The 20,801-nt window shown below is 35.9% G+C and overlaps 5 protein-coding genes across 5 annotated transcripts; 3 read left to right on the top strand and 2 right to left on the bottom strand.

Annotated features, from left to right (window-relative positions):
- Positions 1 to 147: 147 nt before the first annotated feature.
- Positions 148 to 783, top strand: LOC126857885 (histone H4). Its single transcript, XM_050607743.1, has one exon. The coding sequence runs from the start codon at positions 193 to 195 to the stop codon at positions 502 to 504; it is 312 nt and encodes a 103-aa protein (XP_050463700.1). The 5' UTR covers positions 148 to 192; the 3' UTR covers positions 505 to 783.
- Positions 784 to 2,576: 1,793 nt separating this feature from the next.
- Positions 2,577 to 3,243, bottom strand: LOC126857883 (histone H3). The gene has a single exon (XM_050607741.1). The coding sequence runs from the start codon at positions 3,192 to 3,194 to the stop codon at positions 2,784 to 2,786; it is 411 nt and encodes a 136-aa protein (XP_050463698.1). The 5' UTR covers positions 3,195 to 3,243; the 3' UTR covers positions 2,577 to 2,783.
- A 3,378-nt stretch (positions 3,244 to 6,621) lies between these two features.
- LOC126857871 (histone H1E-like) lies at positions 6,622 to 7,488 on the top strand. Its single transcript, XM_050607720.1, has one exon. The coding sequence runs from the start codon at positions 6,749 to 6,751 to the stop codon at positions 7,433 to 7,435; it is 687 nt and encodes a 228-aa protein (XP_050463677.1). The 5' UTR covers positions 6,622 to 6,748; the 3' UTR covers positions 7,436 to 7,488.
- Positions 7,489 to 11,617: 4,129 nt separating this feature from the next.
- LOC126857872 (uncharacterized) lies at positions 11,618 to 18,819 on the top strand. Its single transcript, XM_050607721.1, has 3 exons — positions 11,618 to 12,107; positions 14,333 to 16,525; positions 17,634 to 18,819. The coding sequence occupies exon 3, from the start codon at positions 17,634 to 17,636 to the stop codon at positions 18,315 to 18,317; it is 684 nt and encodes a 227-aa protein (XP_050463678.1). The 5' UTR covers positions 11,618 to 12,107; positions 14,333 to 16,525; the 3' UTR covers positions 18,318 to 18,819.
- A 23-nt stretch (positions 18,820 to 18,842) lies between these two features.
- On the bottom strand, positions 18,843 to 20,696 carry LOC126857854 (uncharacterized). The gene is made up of 2 exons (XM_050607692.1): positions 19,531 to 20,696; positions 18,843 to 19,362 (listed from the first exon to the last, which is right to left on the bottom strand). The coding sequence occupies exons 1-2, from the start codon at positions 20,317 to 20,319 to the stop codon at positions 19,051 to 19,053; spliced, it is 1,101 nt and encodes a 366-aa protein (XP_050463649.1). The 5' UTR covers positions 20,320 to 20,696; the 3' UTR covers positions 18,843 to 19,050.
- Between the last annotated feature and the right edge of the window lie 105 nt (positions 20,697 to 20,801).

Raw genomic sequence — 20,801 nt, 5'->3', positions numbered from 1 at the left:
TCTTTATCGTCTAGTGTGCAACATGTACTGTACGTCAGTTAAGGAACAAAAGGAGCGCTCTGATTGGTCAACGTCGACGTGGAGGGGAGGAGCTAGATCCGTCCACTATAAAAGGGCGCTGCGGAAGGACCCCATCGTCATTCGATCTGTTCTTTCGTCTGTGTGTACTTTGATCATACATAGAATCTCAAGATGACTGGTCGTGGTAAGGGAGGAAAGGGATTGGGAAAAGGAGGTGCGAAGCGGCACAGGAAGGTTCTTCGTGATAACATCCAGGGTATCACCAAGCCGGCCATTCGTCGTTTGGCGCGACGTGGCGGTGTGAAGCGTATTTCCGGCTTAATCTACGAAGAAACTCGCGGTGTCTTGAAGGTGTTCCTCGAGAACGTGATCCGCGATGCTGTCACCTACACTGAGCACGCCAAGAGGAAGACCGTAACTGCCATGGATGTCGTATACGCCCTGAAACGACAAGGCAGAACTCTGTACGGTTTTGGAGGTTAAGAACTGTGGATCGCTACAACATTATCAATCGGCCCTTTTCAGGGCCACAAATGACTCAAACGTTTGGTACAATTTCTATTCGCTACATATTTCCTTTCCCATTAATATAAAGTAAATTATATGATGTATCATTGGAGTGTTCATTCCCTGAAAAAAACAAAATCTAGAACTATGAAAAATTTCTTATTAAAATTCTCTAATAATTTTGCTCTTATACTGTAATCAATGTACAATGTGAATTGTGTTTAAAATATATATCTCTCAATTTATATATATTCAATAATAAACTGTTAAATATGCAATATACATATTCTTTATTTTATTTTTTAATGATAAAAATTTTATACAAGTTAATTTTTATTTTGACAAACTAGTCAATTTTTTTGCAGTACATTTGTAAATCTAGCACTTAAAATTTAAGTAGCTGTATTTTTCCTTCGTATGAGAAAAAAGCATTAGAAAACGCGTGCGATAAAAAGTCATTTATAAAAAACATTAAAATATTCTTTTTACCTGAAATTTTGAACAAAAAGAATATCTGGAGGACTAGGGAATTTCTTTATAAGATTTGGGTAGATTACTCGTTTATACTAAAATTGATAAAAAAAATTACTAAAAAGAATAAATGTTTAACTATACATGTAAAAATAAAAAGTACTCGATAAATTGTATTTGTTTGCGATGTTAATGTTTCAATTCACTATATATTTGCATATCAAGAAATCAGATTTGCAATTTATCTAAAGAGAAAGATATTTGTCAATGGAACAAAGTATAAAATGAAGAAATAATTTCCACTTTTGGAAGTTAAACTTTTTGCACTTAATAAAGACAAATGTCTCTTAGAGTATTTAGAGAATTCACAAAATTTATCCTATTTTTCTCTTTATAAAACAATTATCTTCATTTTAATATTGCTATTGTTTTTAAAAGAATACTAACTTTACAAAAAATAATATTTAATTTACAACTAATATATCGATAACTGCATATATATACAGCATATACACAATACTGTAATATATTTGAAGCTGGCCTAAGCATATTCAAGTAAAGTTAATAAACATTGAAACACGTGTATGAAGTAATTAAATGATTAAAAATTTCTACAAATTCTTTGTAGGTTATGAGAAGGTTAGAAGCCTCGAATGACACTCTACAGATAAAACAGTCTGCAATCAATAATGACGTGTACGATTATCTTACATATCAAGATTCAAAATTATTAGAATTAAATAAGAATTTTTAATATGTAATAAATAAATAAATAATATATATATATATATATATATATATATATATATATTAAATCAGTATTTTTATTTAATACGGTAATAAATATCATTTGTAAAAATATTAGGATGTTCTGGATGTACAATAGTAACAAAATTTTGTCAAAATTAAAAAAAAAAATGTTTCTTACGTTTATACTGTTTAAAAAATTAAAAAAAAATTCGCGTTACGAAAAAAATTAAAGTATCACAAAATAATATGGATTTTGATGTCTTCGTAAAAGAAAATAGTTGTAATTAATATTTTTCCTAATTTATGGCAAAAACTTTTGATCATGAATATCCTCTGAAATCAACTGCGAAAAACAATGAAAAACGAATAATTTGCAGAAAGAGAAAAAGAGACAGATAATATTTTTCTACAATTTTTAATAAATAACTTTTAAACGAATTAGTGGAGCTAAATCAAATTTTGCACAAATATTTATTAGAATTTCCTTAATATATGTGAAAAATTTTATTTTATTGGTATTTTTTCTTTGTCAAATTTGTCAATAAGTGCTACATAAGCGATTTTCCATAAGAATCAATAGTAACTTCAAATTTAAATAACTTTCAAACCATTAAGAGAATTGTGCTTAGTTTTTGCACAAATATTCAGAAGAAATAGTAGAATAATCTATGAAATTTTAATGCTTTTGTTAACATTTCGATATATGTCACATACATCCTTAATAAATGTGTTTCTCTAAAACATTGAGGGCAGTAAAGAACAAAGATTATTCACATACAAATATCATTTATTTTATAAACCAATTTTAAATACTTTTTTCTCTTTAATTGAATATTTTTTTAAAAAATTGTTAAATTTTGTAGCGATTAAATATTTCATAAAAAAATGCAAGGGGTTCTGTCATTTAAAAATTTAAACTAATAATGAAATACTGCAGAAATATTCATGAAATAAAAAAAATATTCAAGCGAAACTGAGATATGATCCTTCGAATAATCGATTGGTGGCCCTGAAAAGGGCCGGTGTTAAAATTTTTAAGCACGCTCTCCACGAATACGACGTGCCAGTTGGATATCTTTAGGCATGATGGTGACTCGTTTGGCGTGAATGGCGCACAGGTTAGTGTCTTCGAAGAGACCGACGAGATACGCCTCGCTAGCCTCCTGCAACGCCATAACAGCAGAGCTTTGGAAACGAAGATCGGTCTTAAAGTCCTGCGCAATCTCACGAACGAGACGCTGGAACGGCAATTTACGAATCAGCAGTTCAGTGCTCTTCTGGTAGCGACGAATCTCACGAAGAGCCACGGTACCGGGCCTGTAACGATGAGGCTTCTTCACGCCACCTGTGGCAGGCGCACTCTTGCGCGCCGCCTTGGTCGCCAGCTGTTTTCGCGGAGCCTTGCCTCCGGTAGATTTACGGGCAGTTTGTTTCGTACGAGCCATTATGCGATCCAATAGGTATCAACACGCTGGTCAGCAGAATAGTGCCGGTAGGGTGCCTTCCGCCTGCTTTTATAGACCCAGCGTACAGACAACTCGACGGTGATTGGTTGCAGGACCGGTGGTGGGGAGAGAAAACGCGGCGCTCTGCGAGCTCAGTCAGTGGTCGGTGGCGAAGATGCTATTCTCCACTGGGTGCTTCGACAAACAACATGCTTTGCGTAGCGTATTGCGTATGAGATATAGAAAAAAAAAAGTTTTTCTGTTATCCTGTAATGTAAAAACGATTGCAAATTACAAATATAGATAAGAAAATTTGCTTCAAAGATATGTACGAAGTATGTATATATGTATAAAAAAAGCATATTTCCTTTATAGTGAAAAATAAATATTTGTAATCTTCATAAACCTATTAAAATTCTAACGGAAGTCGTTGTGAGAGATAATTAATTTCATTCAAATCGAGATTTCGTTTGAACATTGAGTTATTCGTATACATATAACACGTATGATTCAAGTTCGAAGAAGTTTCGAAGATAAATGAGATCAAATATTCAACATGGCTAAAATTACAGTCAACAAGTCAGTCTCAAATAATATCTTCTCATTTTAAATATGTGAATACTAAAGCTTGATTCACAATTTATTGCAAATATTCGTTTATGCCATAATGCTACGTAAATTAGCTTCCCGAAGTTAAATGTAACTGCGTAATCATTAAAAAATATTAAATATTAATATTAGTTTTAATATTAAAAATGCAGGAATTAGGAGCAAATGTCACATTTAATGTCAAACGTGAGGAAATATGAAGGAATGTCATTATGCGGCTAAAATCAAGTTTCCTAATAATGATGTAGATGTAAAATATTTTCTATAATTGACGATATCTATTGTAGAGGTTATGCAACAAAATATTTTATTCCACACGAATATCAGAATAAATTATTGAGTCATAGTAATGTTTTTTAATATATATTATAAGCAATACATATAAATCATTTTTTAATGTATACTCAAGTTTTACTTATTGCTTCAAAAAAAAAAATTAAAAAATTGCTCTAATTTAAATATGAAACTTAGGATTGCAAAATGTAATACGTACTGCACTTCTGTTAAAAGACATTGCCAACTTTTTATTTTCTTTTTTATTTTCCATGAATTAATCAATTAAATAATTAGAAAGCAATAATAATAATCCACTACAACGTCTTTAGGGTCGAAAGAAAATATCGATCATGCATGTTATTACGTACTTACAGTATAGGAATATACTTTGAGATGTATATTGTTCAAGAGATTACAAATAATTCATATTAAAAATCGTCACTCTTTGCAATTGCATAACATGATATCAAGAGACTAGTATTAATGATTACCATATATGTATTATGCATTAAGAGATTATAGAAGTATTTTAAACAAACTAACCTACAAAAAGGAAATCAATGAATTACGGCTTCTAATATTATTTTATTTTCGAAACTGATCTTTTTTTTCTATCAAGTATCTATATGCATGTTATATCTATATTTTTTCCTGCATCAATACATCATACAGTCTCTTTTAAATAATATGTATATACGAAATATTAACTCGTAAAACTTTGGAAACGTGACATTATATCTAACTTTTAAGTCGAAGTTTGGTTATGCGATTAATACAGACAAATTAATTACTATAATAATATTATATATAATAAACAATATAATTATATAATAAAATTTGTAATAAAAATTAATTATATAATAAACAATATATATATATATATATATATATATATATATATATATATAAATATTGCGATTTTATATTAATTGAAACATTGACAGCACGGTTAAAATTGGAAAGTGGCACAGAAACCTCGTTACTCCCAAAATGACATTAATTATTTGTAGATAAAGAGACGATATTATTTTAGATCAACAAAGAACATTAGGATTATGGTAAAGATAGCGTAGTAAGATAAGGCGGAATTAGGTGGCGTTTTCTTTGCAACTTTCTTTGTAAACGGGTTTTTCTAGTTTTTATGATAAAAGTTTAAATTATATATTCGTAAATAAATATAAAACGTCGCGTTATCTCAAGTTAAGCGCCTTTCACGCGACTACGAGTCTTCCGTTAACTTGGAGTCACATGGCTTTTGAGTGATACGCATAATTTGTGCGTACCTAGGGATTAATTATAAATATTCATTGTACGAAAACAATGAAATGATACTTTGAAATGCAGAAACATATCCATGAAAACACTATTTTGATAATGTTAAATTAGATATACCGTTGGAAAAAAGAAATATTTAACTGACAGGTTACAGATAAGCCTTTAAAACGTCGCTGCGACATAAAAATTTATATGAGAGGTATTTATTTTTCGCCTTCAATTTTGTCGACGGATTTTACGAACGAGAATCGAATTACATTGTCGATTGGCTTAGTTTTAGGATACAAAAGAAGCCATCATTTATGAAATCGACAATATTTCAATCGCAGTTCGAGTCTCACGTTCTCCCGAGATGAGTTCGAGGATGAGAGAAGTGAACCCTGGCATCAATTTCCATGGAGATTTAAGAATTTTAAGAAGACAGCTATATATATACATGTATATATATATATATATATATATATATATATATATATATATATATATCATGGTGGTTCGTGCTTTATCTAATGTTATTTTTCATTAGTACCACTCGTTATATATATTTATTTCGTTATCCTGTCCCCTAGATGATTTATTATAACAGCAACGTGTAAATGCACGGATGCAATCGAACGCTTTACAAGGGATCGTCTGGCGCATATAGAGTTTTTTTCGTGGAAATTTCACGATTATGCGTATAATATTACGACGTAACGATATCCGCACTCCTCCCGATCGATAATGACATTTTACACTATTCCATAAAATTGTCTGCAAATGTACTTTGTAATCGGTATTCACATTGTGTTGCGCCGACGCTTGTATTCTGCCACCCACGAAAGTTGGAATATTCAGCGTGAATCTGCTATCACGTACGAAGTAAAGAGCTTCGAGCAGCTAGCACAGCTATCACGACGTTTCGTTAACCGCCCAAACGCGCCGTTCGTCGATAATTGTATTGTTTATTAACTTATTTGGCTAGTTGAATCGACTCTCCCGAATGGATCAGCTGCTCGCGTCGCACGGAACCGAAGAAAAATCGATTTATATCGCGCGGAAGTGCGCCGAGACGCCCGTCAAACGAAACTAGCTACTCGCTTCTACGTTCCCGCTCATCCACCCAACGACCTTTATTGTGCAAAATATTGTTTAAACAACGAACAATTACCGAGGGCTCTTTCATTCCCAGCGGCATGTTACTCGCAACATTGGGAGGGCCTCTCTCCATGGTCCGCGCTCACAGTACAAGTAGCGCGTCGAACGACAGTTCGTGAATAGCGTCATCTGTGAGCGTTTAGAACGAAAGTTTATATTTGTACTCTTCGTCTACGAAGTACAATCTTCTCTCTCTCCATCTATCTATCTATCTATCTATCTCTCTCTCTCTCTCTCTCTCTATCGCATATATCGCCATGGAGGATAAGAACGCGTCCGGTAATACCGCAGCTGTGGAGAACGCAGCTTCTACTCCGGCAGCGAAGAAAGCAGCGAAATCCAAAGCGAAGACTCAGCGGCCGAAGTCGACGCATCCGCCGACCGCGGAGATGGTCACGTCCGCCATCAAGGAGCTGAAAGATCGCAAGGGCTCGTCCGTGTTGGCCATCAAGAAGTACATCGTTACGAATTACAAGGTCGACGGCGAGAAGTTCGCCCCCTTCATCAAGAGATACCTGAAGGCGGCGGTCACATCCGGCGCCGTGGTGCAGACTAAGGGAAAGGGCGCATCGGGCTCGTTTAAGCTTGCCACCGCCAAGCCCAGTCCGAAGAGCAAGGTGGTGAAGCGCGTTGTGAAGGAACGGACGACGGCCACGAAGAAGGCCGCCGAGAAGAAGGTCGCGAAGAAGGCGCCGGCTGCGAAAAAAGTGACGGAGGCTAAGAAAACAGCCGAGAAGAAGCCGGCGGCGCCGAAGAAGACCGCCAAAACAGCGGCGGCGAAGAAGGTAGAGGCCGCGGCGGCTAAGCAAAAGGCCGCCGCGCAGACGAAGAATCTTTCCAAGACCAAGAAGGCTACGAAAGCCCCGGCTGCCAAGACAAAGACGCCCAAGCCGAAAACCACCAAGGCGGCGGCTACCAAGAGCGCTAAAGCAGCAAAGAAATAATTTTCTGACACTGCTTCTGCTTCTGATATACAAACTGGCCCTTTTCAGGGCCCCAAACGATCATACGTTGAAACAAACCTCACTATGTTATCTATTATAACCTTACTTTTCCCTTCCTTCTATTTTGAAAAAAATATTTTTTTTAGAGAAAAATATCAAGATATCTTGCCAATTAGTAATATTAAAGTTATATTATTATATCAACTGATTTGCGCAGCTTTAAGAAAGAAAAATCATTTTTTAAATTAATCATTTTTATGTTCTGAAGTAGCAGTTTTTCGACGATTAATGAACAGTTTCAGCTTGTATAAATATTTATAAAACAATATTTTTCAATTAGAGTTTCTCAACCATAACCAAATAGGCTTCAAAAAATCACGTTCTTAAGTTTTCGATCGAACTTTTTTTAAATAATGTACGGGTGAGACGTTTAGTCAAAATTATGAAATTTATTATTATATTTCTTAGTATTTCAGATGGTTACTATTTGAATGCTTTCTAGCCTCCGAAAACGTGGGGCACCAAGATATTCAATTGCAAGTAATGGACATATTCGAACTTGTCCATTACTTGATATCACTGGCAATAGACACATGTAAGTATCCGCGTATCTAATTAACCATTAACTTATCTTACTCAAACAGAAAAAGTGCCTTAAATGGCACTTGCCTTTTACGGTCTTGTACGTTACATACATATTTTTTCTTTGCTCTTTGTATTTTACTTTTTGTTTGTATCTCATATTTCCGTACGCTTATATAAATATTATATTTATTAAAAAAAATAACCTCTCTTTCACGCAGGAATACGATTTAATTGTTCGATATAAATCGTTTATTGGATAAATACTTGCAAATATTCACACAAATATCGACAGCAATATTTTTCTATGATTATCTTAAAGCCTTTCGACAATTAGAAAAATATTTTCTTAAATTTCCCCCAGACGCGTGTGTTCGGCTAGGCATGTGTAAGTTCAACAATGCACTGAGGAATCGGGTAGCAAATCCGCAGATAGTTTTCTCTTTTGAGAAACAGAGATTTCTCATCATTTATGATATCGATAAGGCGTCAAGAAAGCTTAAAAAGTAAACTGCTCATGCAATATGTACCGTTAAGTGCAATAAGTGGCGGATATAACGAGCAGTCTTATATGCCGACAAGAATAAAACAAAAAAAAGATAGTAACAAACAAAATGTCATGCGATTCGCAATCTTTTTCGAGAAAAGATTGGAATGACAAATCGATTTTTCAAGCTTACTTTTCAAAAATATTGAATAAAATAAGATTTTGGACTTGCATTTTTTCAGATTAAGATCGCAGAAGATTCCTCGAATAGTGTACAAATGTTTACATCATTCTTATATATTCGTGTTAGTTTTTGTCTGTTCTTATATAGTGTCAGAGATCTTCTTTCTTGTACATTCTAAAAACATGAATGTAAAAATTATCCAAACATTATTTAGGACTTCCTTGCATAGGTAGTTTAGGTTAGCCTAAACTCGGATGTTGAATCTTCCTGAATGATCATTCGTTGTATGAGGTCTGCTTTTTTCTAAGATTTTATTGATCTACGTAATGTAATGTAGATGTAAAAAAGATTAAATCTAACCTAGGTTGTTAATTATTATAACTATGTAATAGTCCATATTAATAATTGATATATTATGTTTCTTCTCTTTTCGTTATGCGAGAAGTTCAAGTGTCAAAAAATTTCAGAGATATCTATAAGTGCAATGTATACATGACAGATGACAGATGATAAAATAATATCTTAATAAATGGAGAATTTTAGGTTAGGTATTGATTATTTTTAATAATCAATTTGCATTTATATAAAACCGAGCTGCATACATACAGTAGAATATCACATTATATATATATGTATATATATATATATATTAAATATTTTATCACACATTCACGCATGTCGGTAAAATCGTTTCTTTTTATACTCAGCTGATAAAAGAACGTAAGAGAATAAGGGAGAGATTAATGTAAAAAATATTTAATTAAAAATTTAATCAGAGTTGTATTAATATGTTTCAACATAATATCGGCTTTATTATGACTCTAAATATGTTTGAATGATAAATTTATTCATCGCAACGATTGGTGCTTGTCAATAATGTTGCACCGCGATTGTACCGATATTCCTTTTACTTTCGTATTTTGTATATTTTCGCATAGAGGACAGTGCACGGTCGAAAAGACACTGAATTGTATCAATAATACGAATTTACAAAAGTTGCTGTCTACTTTTCATCACGCTCATAATGCGGAGTAAAAGCTTATCATGCTTAATGAATGAACGAATCAATGAATAGACAGAGAGAGAGAGAGAGAGAGAGCGTCCTAGCCAAGCCTCATCAAGACTGATGTAAGAGACACAATCGAATAAATAATGCTCTTCGAAATTAATTTCCAATCAATTTATTAACTCATACATAAAAACTGATTGATTATTATTTTATGAAAATATCTTGGATTTTTAAAGCTCTTTTTATTCAAGGAAAGAAAAAAATACTTCTACGAAATTTATTTCATACTTATATGTTTTGTCAGTTTTTTTTGTCTCCTCGTAAAAAAAGAGCTTTAAATCCAAGATATTTTCATGAAATAATAATTAATCAATTCTTATGCATGCGTCAATTAATACAAATACTCTTTCCTTCTCTGTCTCTCTCAAAGAGAATAAATAAATTACGATAAAAAATTAAAAACAAAATATTTATTTCGGAAAAAAACTGACTAAATAAAAATACACGACATAAACCGAGCCTATAAAGCGCAATAAATATGTATTTAAAGGAGACATCGAGTGACGCGTTCCTGAGACAAAGTTTTCGGATACGGCTCGTAGATGTTTTTTTGCTAAGAATTTACTCTCGTGTACCATCTGTCAGTCATATGCGCACAAATCTGACATATTGCCGAAGCGCTACACGCGTCCAATTATTATTCTTCTTCAGCAAATAAGTAAAATCACATCCGAAGGTCATCTCACAAGAGCGATGAACTTCTCTCTCCCTCCCCTCCTTTTTTATTCCCTCTTTCTCTCTCCCTCTCCTTCTCCCTTCTCTCTTTCTTTCTCCCTCTCCCTCTCCTTCTCCCTTCTCTCTCCTTTTCTCTTTCCTTCTCCCTCTTCCTCTCCTCTCTCTCTCTCCTCTCTCTCTCTCTCTCTCTCTCTTGTCGGAGAAACGAATGCGCGGTCAGTTAAATCGCTCCATGTGTTCATCGCGAGATACGCAAATGATGCGCGTACGTGTCAGTAAGTCCGTTTACGACTTCTGTTTATAATGCGCGATATCGGGTATTGTCGGCTAAAACATATGTATAATTGGATTCTTCTGGCATATATCTTTTGTCGGAGTTTTTTTCGCGCCAATCATCGGAGCAGTCTTTGTATACCTGTTGGCATTCCGTCAGGCGATAATTGCGAGCGTGTAATATCATTCGTCTCGGATTTATCTCTGCATGTAATGCTCGCGCGCGCATAGACGTACAAATCGAAGCGGGCTGTAAATTTGAAAACAATTATGCCGAGTATGCAATTTCTATTTTTTTTTTCTTATCTTCCTCGTATCTAGAATTTTCTCGACAAACTTGGCGGAAAAATGTAATATTTGAAATTCGAAGTCTTCAGAGATTGGTAATTTTGAGAAACGAGAGCGCGAGATGCATCCTTTTTTATATATCAAACGATTTTCTAATGAATACTGCCAAAAAAATTGCATCATTCAATCTTCATTTAAATATGTGTAAAAATAATTTCCCTTCTCTTTCCTCTATCAAATATTTTATAAATATAAAACGTAAAAATTGTATGCGTGGAGAATCATCACGAGAATGACATTTCGATTTGGGAATTTGGCATAGATACAAATTCGAATGGGCCTTGACCGCAATTACGCAGGACTCGAATTGCGATTTCTTTCATAACACCTTTTTATTTTTTTTTTCTCTTCGCGCATTGTCAGAAATAATCGATCATATTTGTGCGGAAAAAAAAAAAATGATAAAATTTTCCACTCCGATATCAAATATGTTTCTTTGTTCAACGTTCACAAGCGTACGTCAGTGCGCTCTAAATGCCACTCCCTGCCAGCTGGCCAGGCTCTTTGTTCGCCCCTTCGTTGAGCAAGAGAGCGCCGCAGAAGCGGGCGCTAGCGAAAACCCGTCAATGCCATCGGGTTGACACGTGTGCGTGTAAGTAACCGGGTGATTTAACGCGGCCGCCTAGCCGGTATTACACGCCACTGTTGCCGGTCTTAAAAGAACCGGAGGAAAGGGAAAGCCCGCCCGGAGATTGTCCGCGAACTTTAACGCTCTCAGTCCACGTAAAGCGAGCGCGCGTCTGCTCATGTCGCGCGCGGATCGGCCAAGTCAGCTGTGATTTTGCACTGCCACGCTACGCGAAATAAAATAAAGAAAAGAAAAGAAAAGAAAAAAAAACAAAAAAAAACAACCAAGTGCGTGCATGCGGGCGTGCGTACGTATGCCAAGGAATTGGCTGCGGCACGCGGCGCTTGTTCCATGTCCAGTTGTCATATTTGACGCGTAAACGACGATGCGTCGCGACGCGAGAGGATAAAGCGCTTTATCTCGACGAATCCTGATGACGCGATGCAGCCTGCTGCGAGTGTCCTGAAGCCGTTGTGATAGCGGAAGGTAGGGTGGAGGTGCATAAAAGCACACTTATCGCACACGTCTGGTGTTGCATCTCGTCGCCGATTGATCTGCCTGACGTTAATCCCGCGGTTAATTGCAATTCTTTTCTTCGGCCAATAATTTTGCGGGGAAAAGAATTTGTTGAATAAAGTTGAATTTTTGATAATGTTACTAAGCGTGATCTCTCCAGATTCTTTCTAAATATATTTTCGATTCACGTATAATTTTCGATTTAATTATATTTTATATACTTGTAAATTTTCGAAATTTACGAAATTCACGATATTTTTTATTATTATTATGTGCATTGCCGCCTGTACATTATCGTGAATAAATGCAGATGGCTTTTGTCACGACTGTGCGATTATTCTTATCGTGCAAAATTATATTATTTGATATTTCTAGCAGGTAACACATACAGTCTTATAACAAACTCGAGGCAAGTAAAAGGCGATTTGACGTAACCGCTTGATGACAATAAGAATGTTACTCCACATCCGTGATGTAATCTAATATTGTATATATAAACACGTTGTTTGTTCTTTGCAGAAAAATAAATTTACAATTATATGTAATGCGAATATATTATATTCTAAAATTTTTTTTTTATTTTGTTTAACGCAATTTTATGATGGATAATTATATATATATAAACAATAATAGATAATACAATGATTAGAGTATAGAGAGGACAATGTCGTATTTACTTAAATTGCTCTCATCGAATTAAATATACATTATCAGTTTATGCGCTCTAGTTTTTTCCGAAGAAGTTGCTGGCTTACGTAAATTTACGATTACTGCGCAAGGAGCAAGCTACTTATCTCGTTACGCTTGATCATTGACATTACGTTGCGCATTTAGATTGCGTTACATGATGACGCCGCGCTGAATACTAGGTATTATACAGCTCTTACGCAAACGTGAAAATTTCACTTTCCTCGATGCACGTCGAACGACCATCTGCAATATTACATGTGTACATACGTCACAGAGATCGGAATCATTTTTCGCATCCAATATTTTCCCATTCTCTTCATTTTACTTTCTCTCTCTCTCTTTCTCTTTTTTTTTTCAACATAGTTTTGCCTTCTTTGATTCGCGTTGTTACGCAAATTTGTACAACATTCCTGTCATAAGGTGAATTTACCACACTATCTTCGATACAAGGACAATCGTGTAGTTTCGCCAGAATAAGAGAGGGAAAGGAAGGAATATGGAGGTCGCGCAAACTCGTGAGGAAAGAGTATATCTCTCTGACGAATCAATATACGTGATTTTATTGGATTTATTAGGATCCAGATAGCACAAACCTATTCTATAAACATTTTATAATTATATACTCTTTAGTGAATATTTGAATATTCTAATAAAGGGAAAAAAATGATTTATGTATTTGCAAAGAACTTGAAAATGAGATCGTTTTAAATACAATATGTTCCAAGAAGATTTATGAAATATTTTTTTTTAACACGAGAATATTCTACGAAGATTCAAAAATAATTCTCTAAGAATATCCTCAAAATAATAAGTATAATATTTGAGGTCAAATAGAATAGTTAAAGAATATATTGTGCTATCTGGGAAACAGTGTGCAATAGCTCTTCAAGCTGTATTAATGTTGTTGACTTTTCTATTTGATATTCGTTGCTTTTATTTGAGATGAAAAAAATTAAAGAACAGAAAAATGTACCAATAGATTATTATGTATACTTCATTCTGTTTGAAAAAGATTTTAACACACGGTTACTTCAGAATTAATATTTTTGAGCGGCTTTAGTACATTGCTGTCACGTAATACGTAATACAACTTTGTTGCATAATCAATAATCGATAAGTAGTGCATCCTCAGGATTGATATAATCAATATTGGCTAGCACCATTTTCTGCTTTAAATAGATAATGTTATCAATTTTGTGTCACAATGCTGCGCAAAATTTGCATTACAAATGTACAGACGCGTTTTAATTAACATATATAGTTGCTTTAATATTATGAAAATATAAGCACATCTCGTATGCATTATGCAACATCGTATAACTTATTTGTATGTTTACCTTGGAACTTAAACGAGACATTAACAACGAAAAATGACGTTTCGAGGCGCGATGTTACATTACACTTTTTAAATATTAAGTTTACTTGAGTTCTCTTGTCTCTCTTCTTTTTTTTTTAATGTCTATCATCGAAAAGATTATTAAAAAAATTCTTCTCTGTGTTTTCAGGCCGCGCATCACACAGCCTAAACAACCTAACGACCATGGTCGGGAAGTGTTTTATTTTCTCAAAACCGGAAAACTCGCGAGTGCCTTGCTTCCACTCGTATTCTCATACGTTCGAGCTCTTGACCGGTGGAGGATCATAATGCTAGAGCCGGTTCTGGGAACGTTGTCGATCTGGTGGTTGGTGGTGTACGCCAACATTCTACTGCTGATGTCGCCCTTGGTGCTGCTGATGATCGTCTTCCTCCCGAATTTCCCGATTCTGCTGCTGCGGAGAATCTGTTACATACCCATCGAGTCGATCTGACCGAGACATCGATCGACATATCACATTTACAATACGATTATATACTTTTTGTATTATCGCGTACAGTAATACTGTCGAGAATATAATCAAACTGAGTAATATAGATAGTAATATGTAAGAGCGGTTTAGACTTAAGTCGTTTATATAGCGTCGGTTTTAAGCATAGCGCGGAGAATGTATACGTGATTATTATGGCTAAGAATATTTATGACGCATGTTACGGTTTTGCTGATATGGATCAAGTTTCTTTGCTTATGATCGCGCTTTCCACGTCGTAATCAGATGTAAAAGTGCGTTGTTATTATGTATAGTGTAATGCGTTCGTTAAGCTAAGTGTCACCAGCTATGCGCTGGACCAGTGAGGACCTCTTACTTCCACGTATGTACGCTGAGCCTCAAATGTATCGATTTACCGAACTATAATACGATGTCGCTGAATTCGAATGAGAGACTTTTTTTTTCTGCCCCACCTGCCGAATACGCGCGCGTGGAATTCTGAATTCTCTTATTGCGCGATTTACGCAAAAATTCTTTCGCAATCGCCGGCGTTTTGTCTCCCATTCGCCTTTCGCATGCGCAAATACGTAACGGAATATATTCATTATATATAAACGAGAGAAATTACAATTTCGGAGTTTTATTCGAGAATACGCACACGTATATATACACGTTAATATTTGATAGAAAGTGTTAGACATAAATAAATTTTATCCGAGCGTAAACAGTATTATATAAAGTTACAATACAATAAAAATTCGTATTTATTTGTATTTATTTCGTATTCTCTTTCTCCTGGCACAACATGTTATGTCAGGAGAGAGAAAATTGCGTAATAATATTTTACATTTTTAAACATTAATTAGACTTATATATCTTGCGTTATGTGTGCGTATATTTTATCTTGCATCAAAGATAAGCGCATAGCAACTAAATATCCGTAGTTGGAAAGTGAATTTAAAAAATAAAATACCAAGGCAAACCACTCTGTTTTCCTGGCAAGATTGATGCATTTTATTATCGGATTATTTATGGATTTATAAGTGACAGAATGCGCAAATGTCAGCTGTAAAGACTGATGATTAATATATGTCACCTTGTTCTCTGGTCGTCGAACGTTTCGTCGCTAGGATAACAGCTCAGATTGATGTGTCAGAAATGATTGACAAATATCCATATGTAGGATAAAATAAAAGGATTTTATTTTTTTACTTGTATACGCTCAAAATTTGATCGATAGTGATTGATTGATAAATTCCATATTATTTGACATTACGTGAATATCGTATCTACATATGTATCGTATAATACCGTTATAATCGCGACATCTGTCAGATTACAACTTTTAAAATTTTATTCGTAATGTATATGAAGACAATTAGGCTCTACTCTTGCTATAATTTTTAGCGTAGCGATACATTCGAGATCAAAAGTGTTAACGACACACATACTATAATTACGGCTTATTGACAGTATTATATAAGAATAGTATGCCTATTCTTCAAGTATCGAATCATCTGCGCGTGCCTACATAATTTTAAAGGCGACGCGCAATTTTCCTGGACGTACTTTATCTTTCTAAAGAAATCATTCGCGATGGTTCAATGCACTCGATGAACTGTTGAAGGAGATGCGTTGCAAACCGCTGTCCTTCTACAGTTCTACCGGTATAATATAGGCTGGTCTCCCAAGTTGGACATTATAGTACGGATCGGAGAGTACTTTCGCCGAGAATCGTTCGTAGTGGGGGAGCCGGGACTTGAACCCTGGAACCCCATGGGCCATATATACTACATGCTCATGCAGTGCTCTTGCTACTTGTGGTGTCAGCTTCTCGGAGATCCCCACAAGGAAACGCGCAGGAGAGAAGCTGATAACAACGCGACGCAACGGTGAGTACAAGCGAGTACACTCCGCTTAAATGGACCGCCCGTAATTTTGACGAAGGTGAACGCGAATAGTGGACTTTAAATAGGTGTAGGAAGCGATACGTGCGATGTAATGCTAAATGCTGATGAGTCACATGGTGCAACGTGGTTATCGCGTGATCTCGCTTACTCACTCGCTAAATTGATAAACTAAGTACTAAGTCAATTGTTTTTTTTTTCAACTTTTCGTTTGCTATCTATTTCCTGTTTGCGCGGAAAGATTTTTTTCTCAGAACACACATATATATATACATTTCTAATTCGATATATGTCTCGAATATAAATTTACGTATATGTTATTCGAAAAGTTTCTATTATAATGCAAAAAGTGGCAAAAGAACCAGAAGTTGATGAAATATTTATGTTTGATTTTTTCGCAGAGTATTAATTTTTCATCTGTCATTAAAAATTATGCGCATCCTCAGATTTATGTTGATTACAAAATATTGATTGCAAATTTATACACATACACACACACACACACACACACACACACACACACACACACACACACACACACACACACATATATATATATATATATATATTCATAATGTGTGTGTAGCAGGATTAGAATTTATAACATCTTTACTCTAGTTGAATTCAATATCATTTGGTACACCGTGTCGCGGCCTTACAATGCACTATTACAGCCGTTACTCTGGGAGCTTGAACTTAAAACACGATAGGAATCCGCTACAGACGCTATAACTCGAGTACACACCCTATGAACACGACCGGGATAATATTCTATGCACGTGTTTCGACTCGTTTATATGCGCCGTTTCATGCAAGTTGCTTGCGCCAGCGTTCCCTTTCCAGAAACCGATAACGTCAGCTGTTTCTTTGTAGAAAAAAATCTTATCTTCATCCTGGTGTTGTTCTTCAATTTGCATATTTTTAATTATTTTTTTTTTTTATTAGAAAGCAATAAGACATCGATCTCTAATTCTGCGTTTCTTGAGATAAAGAGATTCTTATCGTGAAGTTTTCATCATAAATTCGCTTCACTTTTTTTTTTTTGCTGATATTAAAATAATTTTGTCAAAATTAACGCAAACCCTTGTTTTAGATGAAGCTGCTGATCACGTGCGCGCTCATGACCATCGCGGTCGCCGCCCCGGGTCTCCTCAAGGTGCCGAAAGTGTACAACGCCGTGATCACGAGCAATCAGAATTTGTCGCCGTCACGTGCATTCCCGGTGATACAACCGATCATCCATCGAACCGCCGTCGGTTACGTGCCGCCGTTCTATTATACCGAAATAGCGTCTCATTTCGCCGGACCGGAAGTGGTGCGTTATCCGGCGCTCGGTATCGCCGGGAACGACCAGGCCTCGTCCTCGACGTCGCGTCTGGCCGAGTCGACCAGTTTTGGCGTGGGAAAGGAACGCGACGAAGATCGCAAGACCGAGAGCGACGAGTCGAAGAACAGCGATCCGCCGAAGAACTCCCCGAAGAAGGATGAGCAAGTGCCATTGAGCTTCTACCCAAACTATCAGTCCTTTTATTACGAGCCGTACATCTATACGTACAACGGCTTTAATCCGCACCTTGTGCCCGGCACTTATTACGTCGATTATCAGCCTTACGGATCCCTGGAACCGATCCCGGCCACTACGCCGGGGAACATCGATTCCGATCATCTGTTGCCGAGCTTCCACGACGAGAAGAGGGATCGGACGAGGAACGGTAAAGAGAAAATACCGAATGTACCGCCTCCGCCTCTTCCGACATCCGTGCCGAAGAAATCTTGAGCCGTAAAGTTGAGAGTATTCCTGAATCGTGATAAGACGGAGGGAGAAATTTTGCGAAATTTACGAACGTTACGTAAACGCGATTAGCTATGTCAATATTTAAACGATCATCGTTTTTCTTCCCTTTTTTATCTTTTTTTTTTTTTTAAGTTAAAGAGGTCTTTGTTGTTACGTATTAAAGAATAATTAATATGTGGGATGTCGCATTGAAATAGTTGTGCAATCAATTGATATTTAATATATTAGTCACGCTATTGTATTGAACTTTGACTAATTAATCTTGAATTTTTTTCACATGACGCACGTTGTCCGACAGAGTTGGAGAGTTTTATCTGTGTTAATGTTATCGTCTATACCTTATGTTAATGTTGAATTAATAATAGAATAATTAGAGATTATTTTTATAATATATTTACATAATTATCTTTTTTTTATATATAGAGAGATAAAGAATGAGAGAGAGAGAGAGAGAGAGAGAGAGAAAATTTGAATTTTTTGTGATGTATTTTACGTACATGTTTTAGCTTACAATTAGTCTTTTTATTTGTGCTTTGAAATTACTCGCTTATTATCATATAGTAAGAATACAAGATTAAATCTTACCGACATTATATACAACATATTAATATATATATTTTTTTTATTAAAAAAAATATAATTTTTTAAGATTTTTTATATGACTGGTGTAGAGTTGTTATTTGGCGAGAGATGAGCTTATTATTTCGTGTCTCAACTAGTTATCGCAACTCTGATCAATCTTTTTGACACCCCAAACCTTTATTATATAGGAAAATCCTTCATTCTCGTAACCTTTTAGCCTAATTTTCACGAATTCGTGACCACGTCCGCCGGAATCTAACGTCACCATCGCTCTAGTTTCATTATATCGCAACACCTCCACGCAGGTGATACAGACAGGACCTTGAATGATTACTTCAAAAAGCGTATCGAGATTCGAGGGACCCTTCAACCCTAGAAGCAAGTTATGTTGATACACGATCTTCCCTTCGCACGTTCCCCAATTTTGATAGTCGCCAGTGGAATTCTGGAAAAATATAATATAATATATAATATATAATAAATTATTATATATATATTTAAAAAATCAATTATGGGATATAATGACAATTTTCTTTTTCAAATCACTAAAAGTGTTAAAGTTTCATAAAGTTGAGGGCTTGCAAAAATTCTGTAAAATTATTGATTAACTTACGTTATTATTCGTGCGATTGGACTTCTGCTCTGTTTCCTGGGTGCAATTTATAGCGTGTTTGGTGTGTGCTTTAGGCTCAAATGTACCAGACAACGACACGTTGGTGCACGGTGTGGGTGTGACGTAATAATCCAAAGCGTTTCTCTCGATGTTATCATTATTTCTTGTTTGCGACGAATTCGCGTCGAATTTGAAACGCAGGTTGACCCTCGGCGCGATATCTCGTCGAATCTCCGGCTCGAACGATATCCCGTTGTTCCACGATCCGTTGCTGTACATCGGCTGGATCCTTATGTACGGATAGCGAAGGGTCGCGCTGTCTTTCGAATCCTTAAACTCGTGTCCGAGATTAAGGAGAGTGGCGTTCCTCGTCACCGGCCGATGCTGCGACGCAACGTCGTTACGTTTCGATTCCGAGATGCTGCTCGTTCGATTAGCGTATCGCGCGTTTATCTCACGCTGTCGCGCGTAGTATCTTTCCATGACGGCTCTACGCTCCGCGTAATAATCGCTCGCGTTTCTTCGCGCGGTATAATCGTCGTCGTGGCTTCTTCTCGTTCTGCTCAAATAATTCGACGGAATCCTGATTCGCGTGCGATTCGATAATGCGAAAAACTCATTATCCTCGCGATTCTCACGTATCACTTTTACGAGCGTAGGTTTGGCGCTGGACCGCTGTTGATGCCAAACTTCCGTCGTGGGCCTGCTTCGTGACTTTACAGACGCCGAGATACTTGCGAGGAGAACGAGCACCGCGATTATCCATAGCGCTCCACGACAAACGATCATCCTCGTGTCATCGATGTCAATGCAATGGCGCGGTTACGAGGAGATCGGTGCGCTGATGCACCGACTCTGAAAACGTCTCCTCCATCTTTGATTCCGCTCTCTATCGCGGATTCTCGGGGTGAGGGACCTCGGCGTTCCTTTGTAAGCAAGATAAATCCGTTTATCGGCTTCAAGTTATTGTCGTTACCACCCCGCTATGATACCGAATCATAATTCGATTCTTTTGTTCTTCAAATATAGCTCCTCTATTTTCTCTCACAAGCAGATCTTTACGAATAATACTATGCGCAAAATTTGCAGAAAGGAAAATGACGCGTTTGATAACAATTCCAAGACAATTGTCATAATTAATTTTCAAATGACAATTCGAGACATGTAGAGATGACGGCAATGAGAATAAAGTAAAATTATTATAAGTCTTGATTTATTATCGCACTTTATTTTTACATATAAAATTTTTAACTTTATATTTTTTATTTTAT

Source organism: Cataglyphis hispanica, chromosome 23, assembly GCF_021464435.1.
Source record: "Cataglyphis hispanica isolate Lineage 1 chromosome 23, ULB_Chis1_1.0, whole genome shotgun sequence".
NCBI lineage: Eukaryota > Metazoa > Arthropoda > Insecta > Hymenoptera > Formicidae > Cataglyphis > Cataglyphis hispanica.
This window is presented reverse-complemented; position numbering and strand designations above follow the sequence as displayed.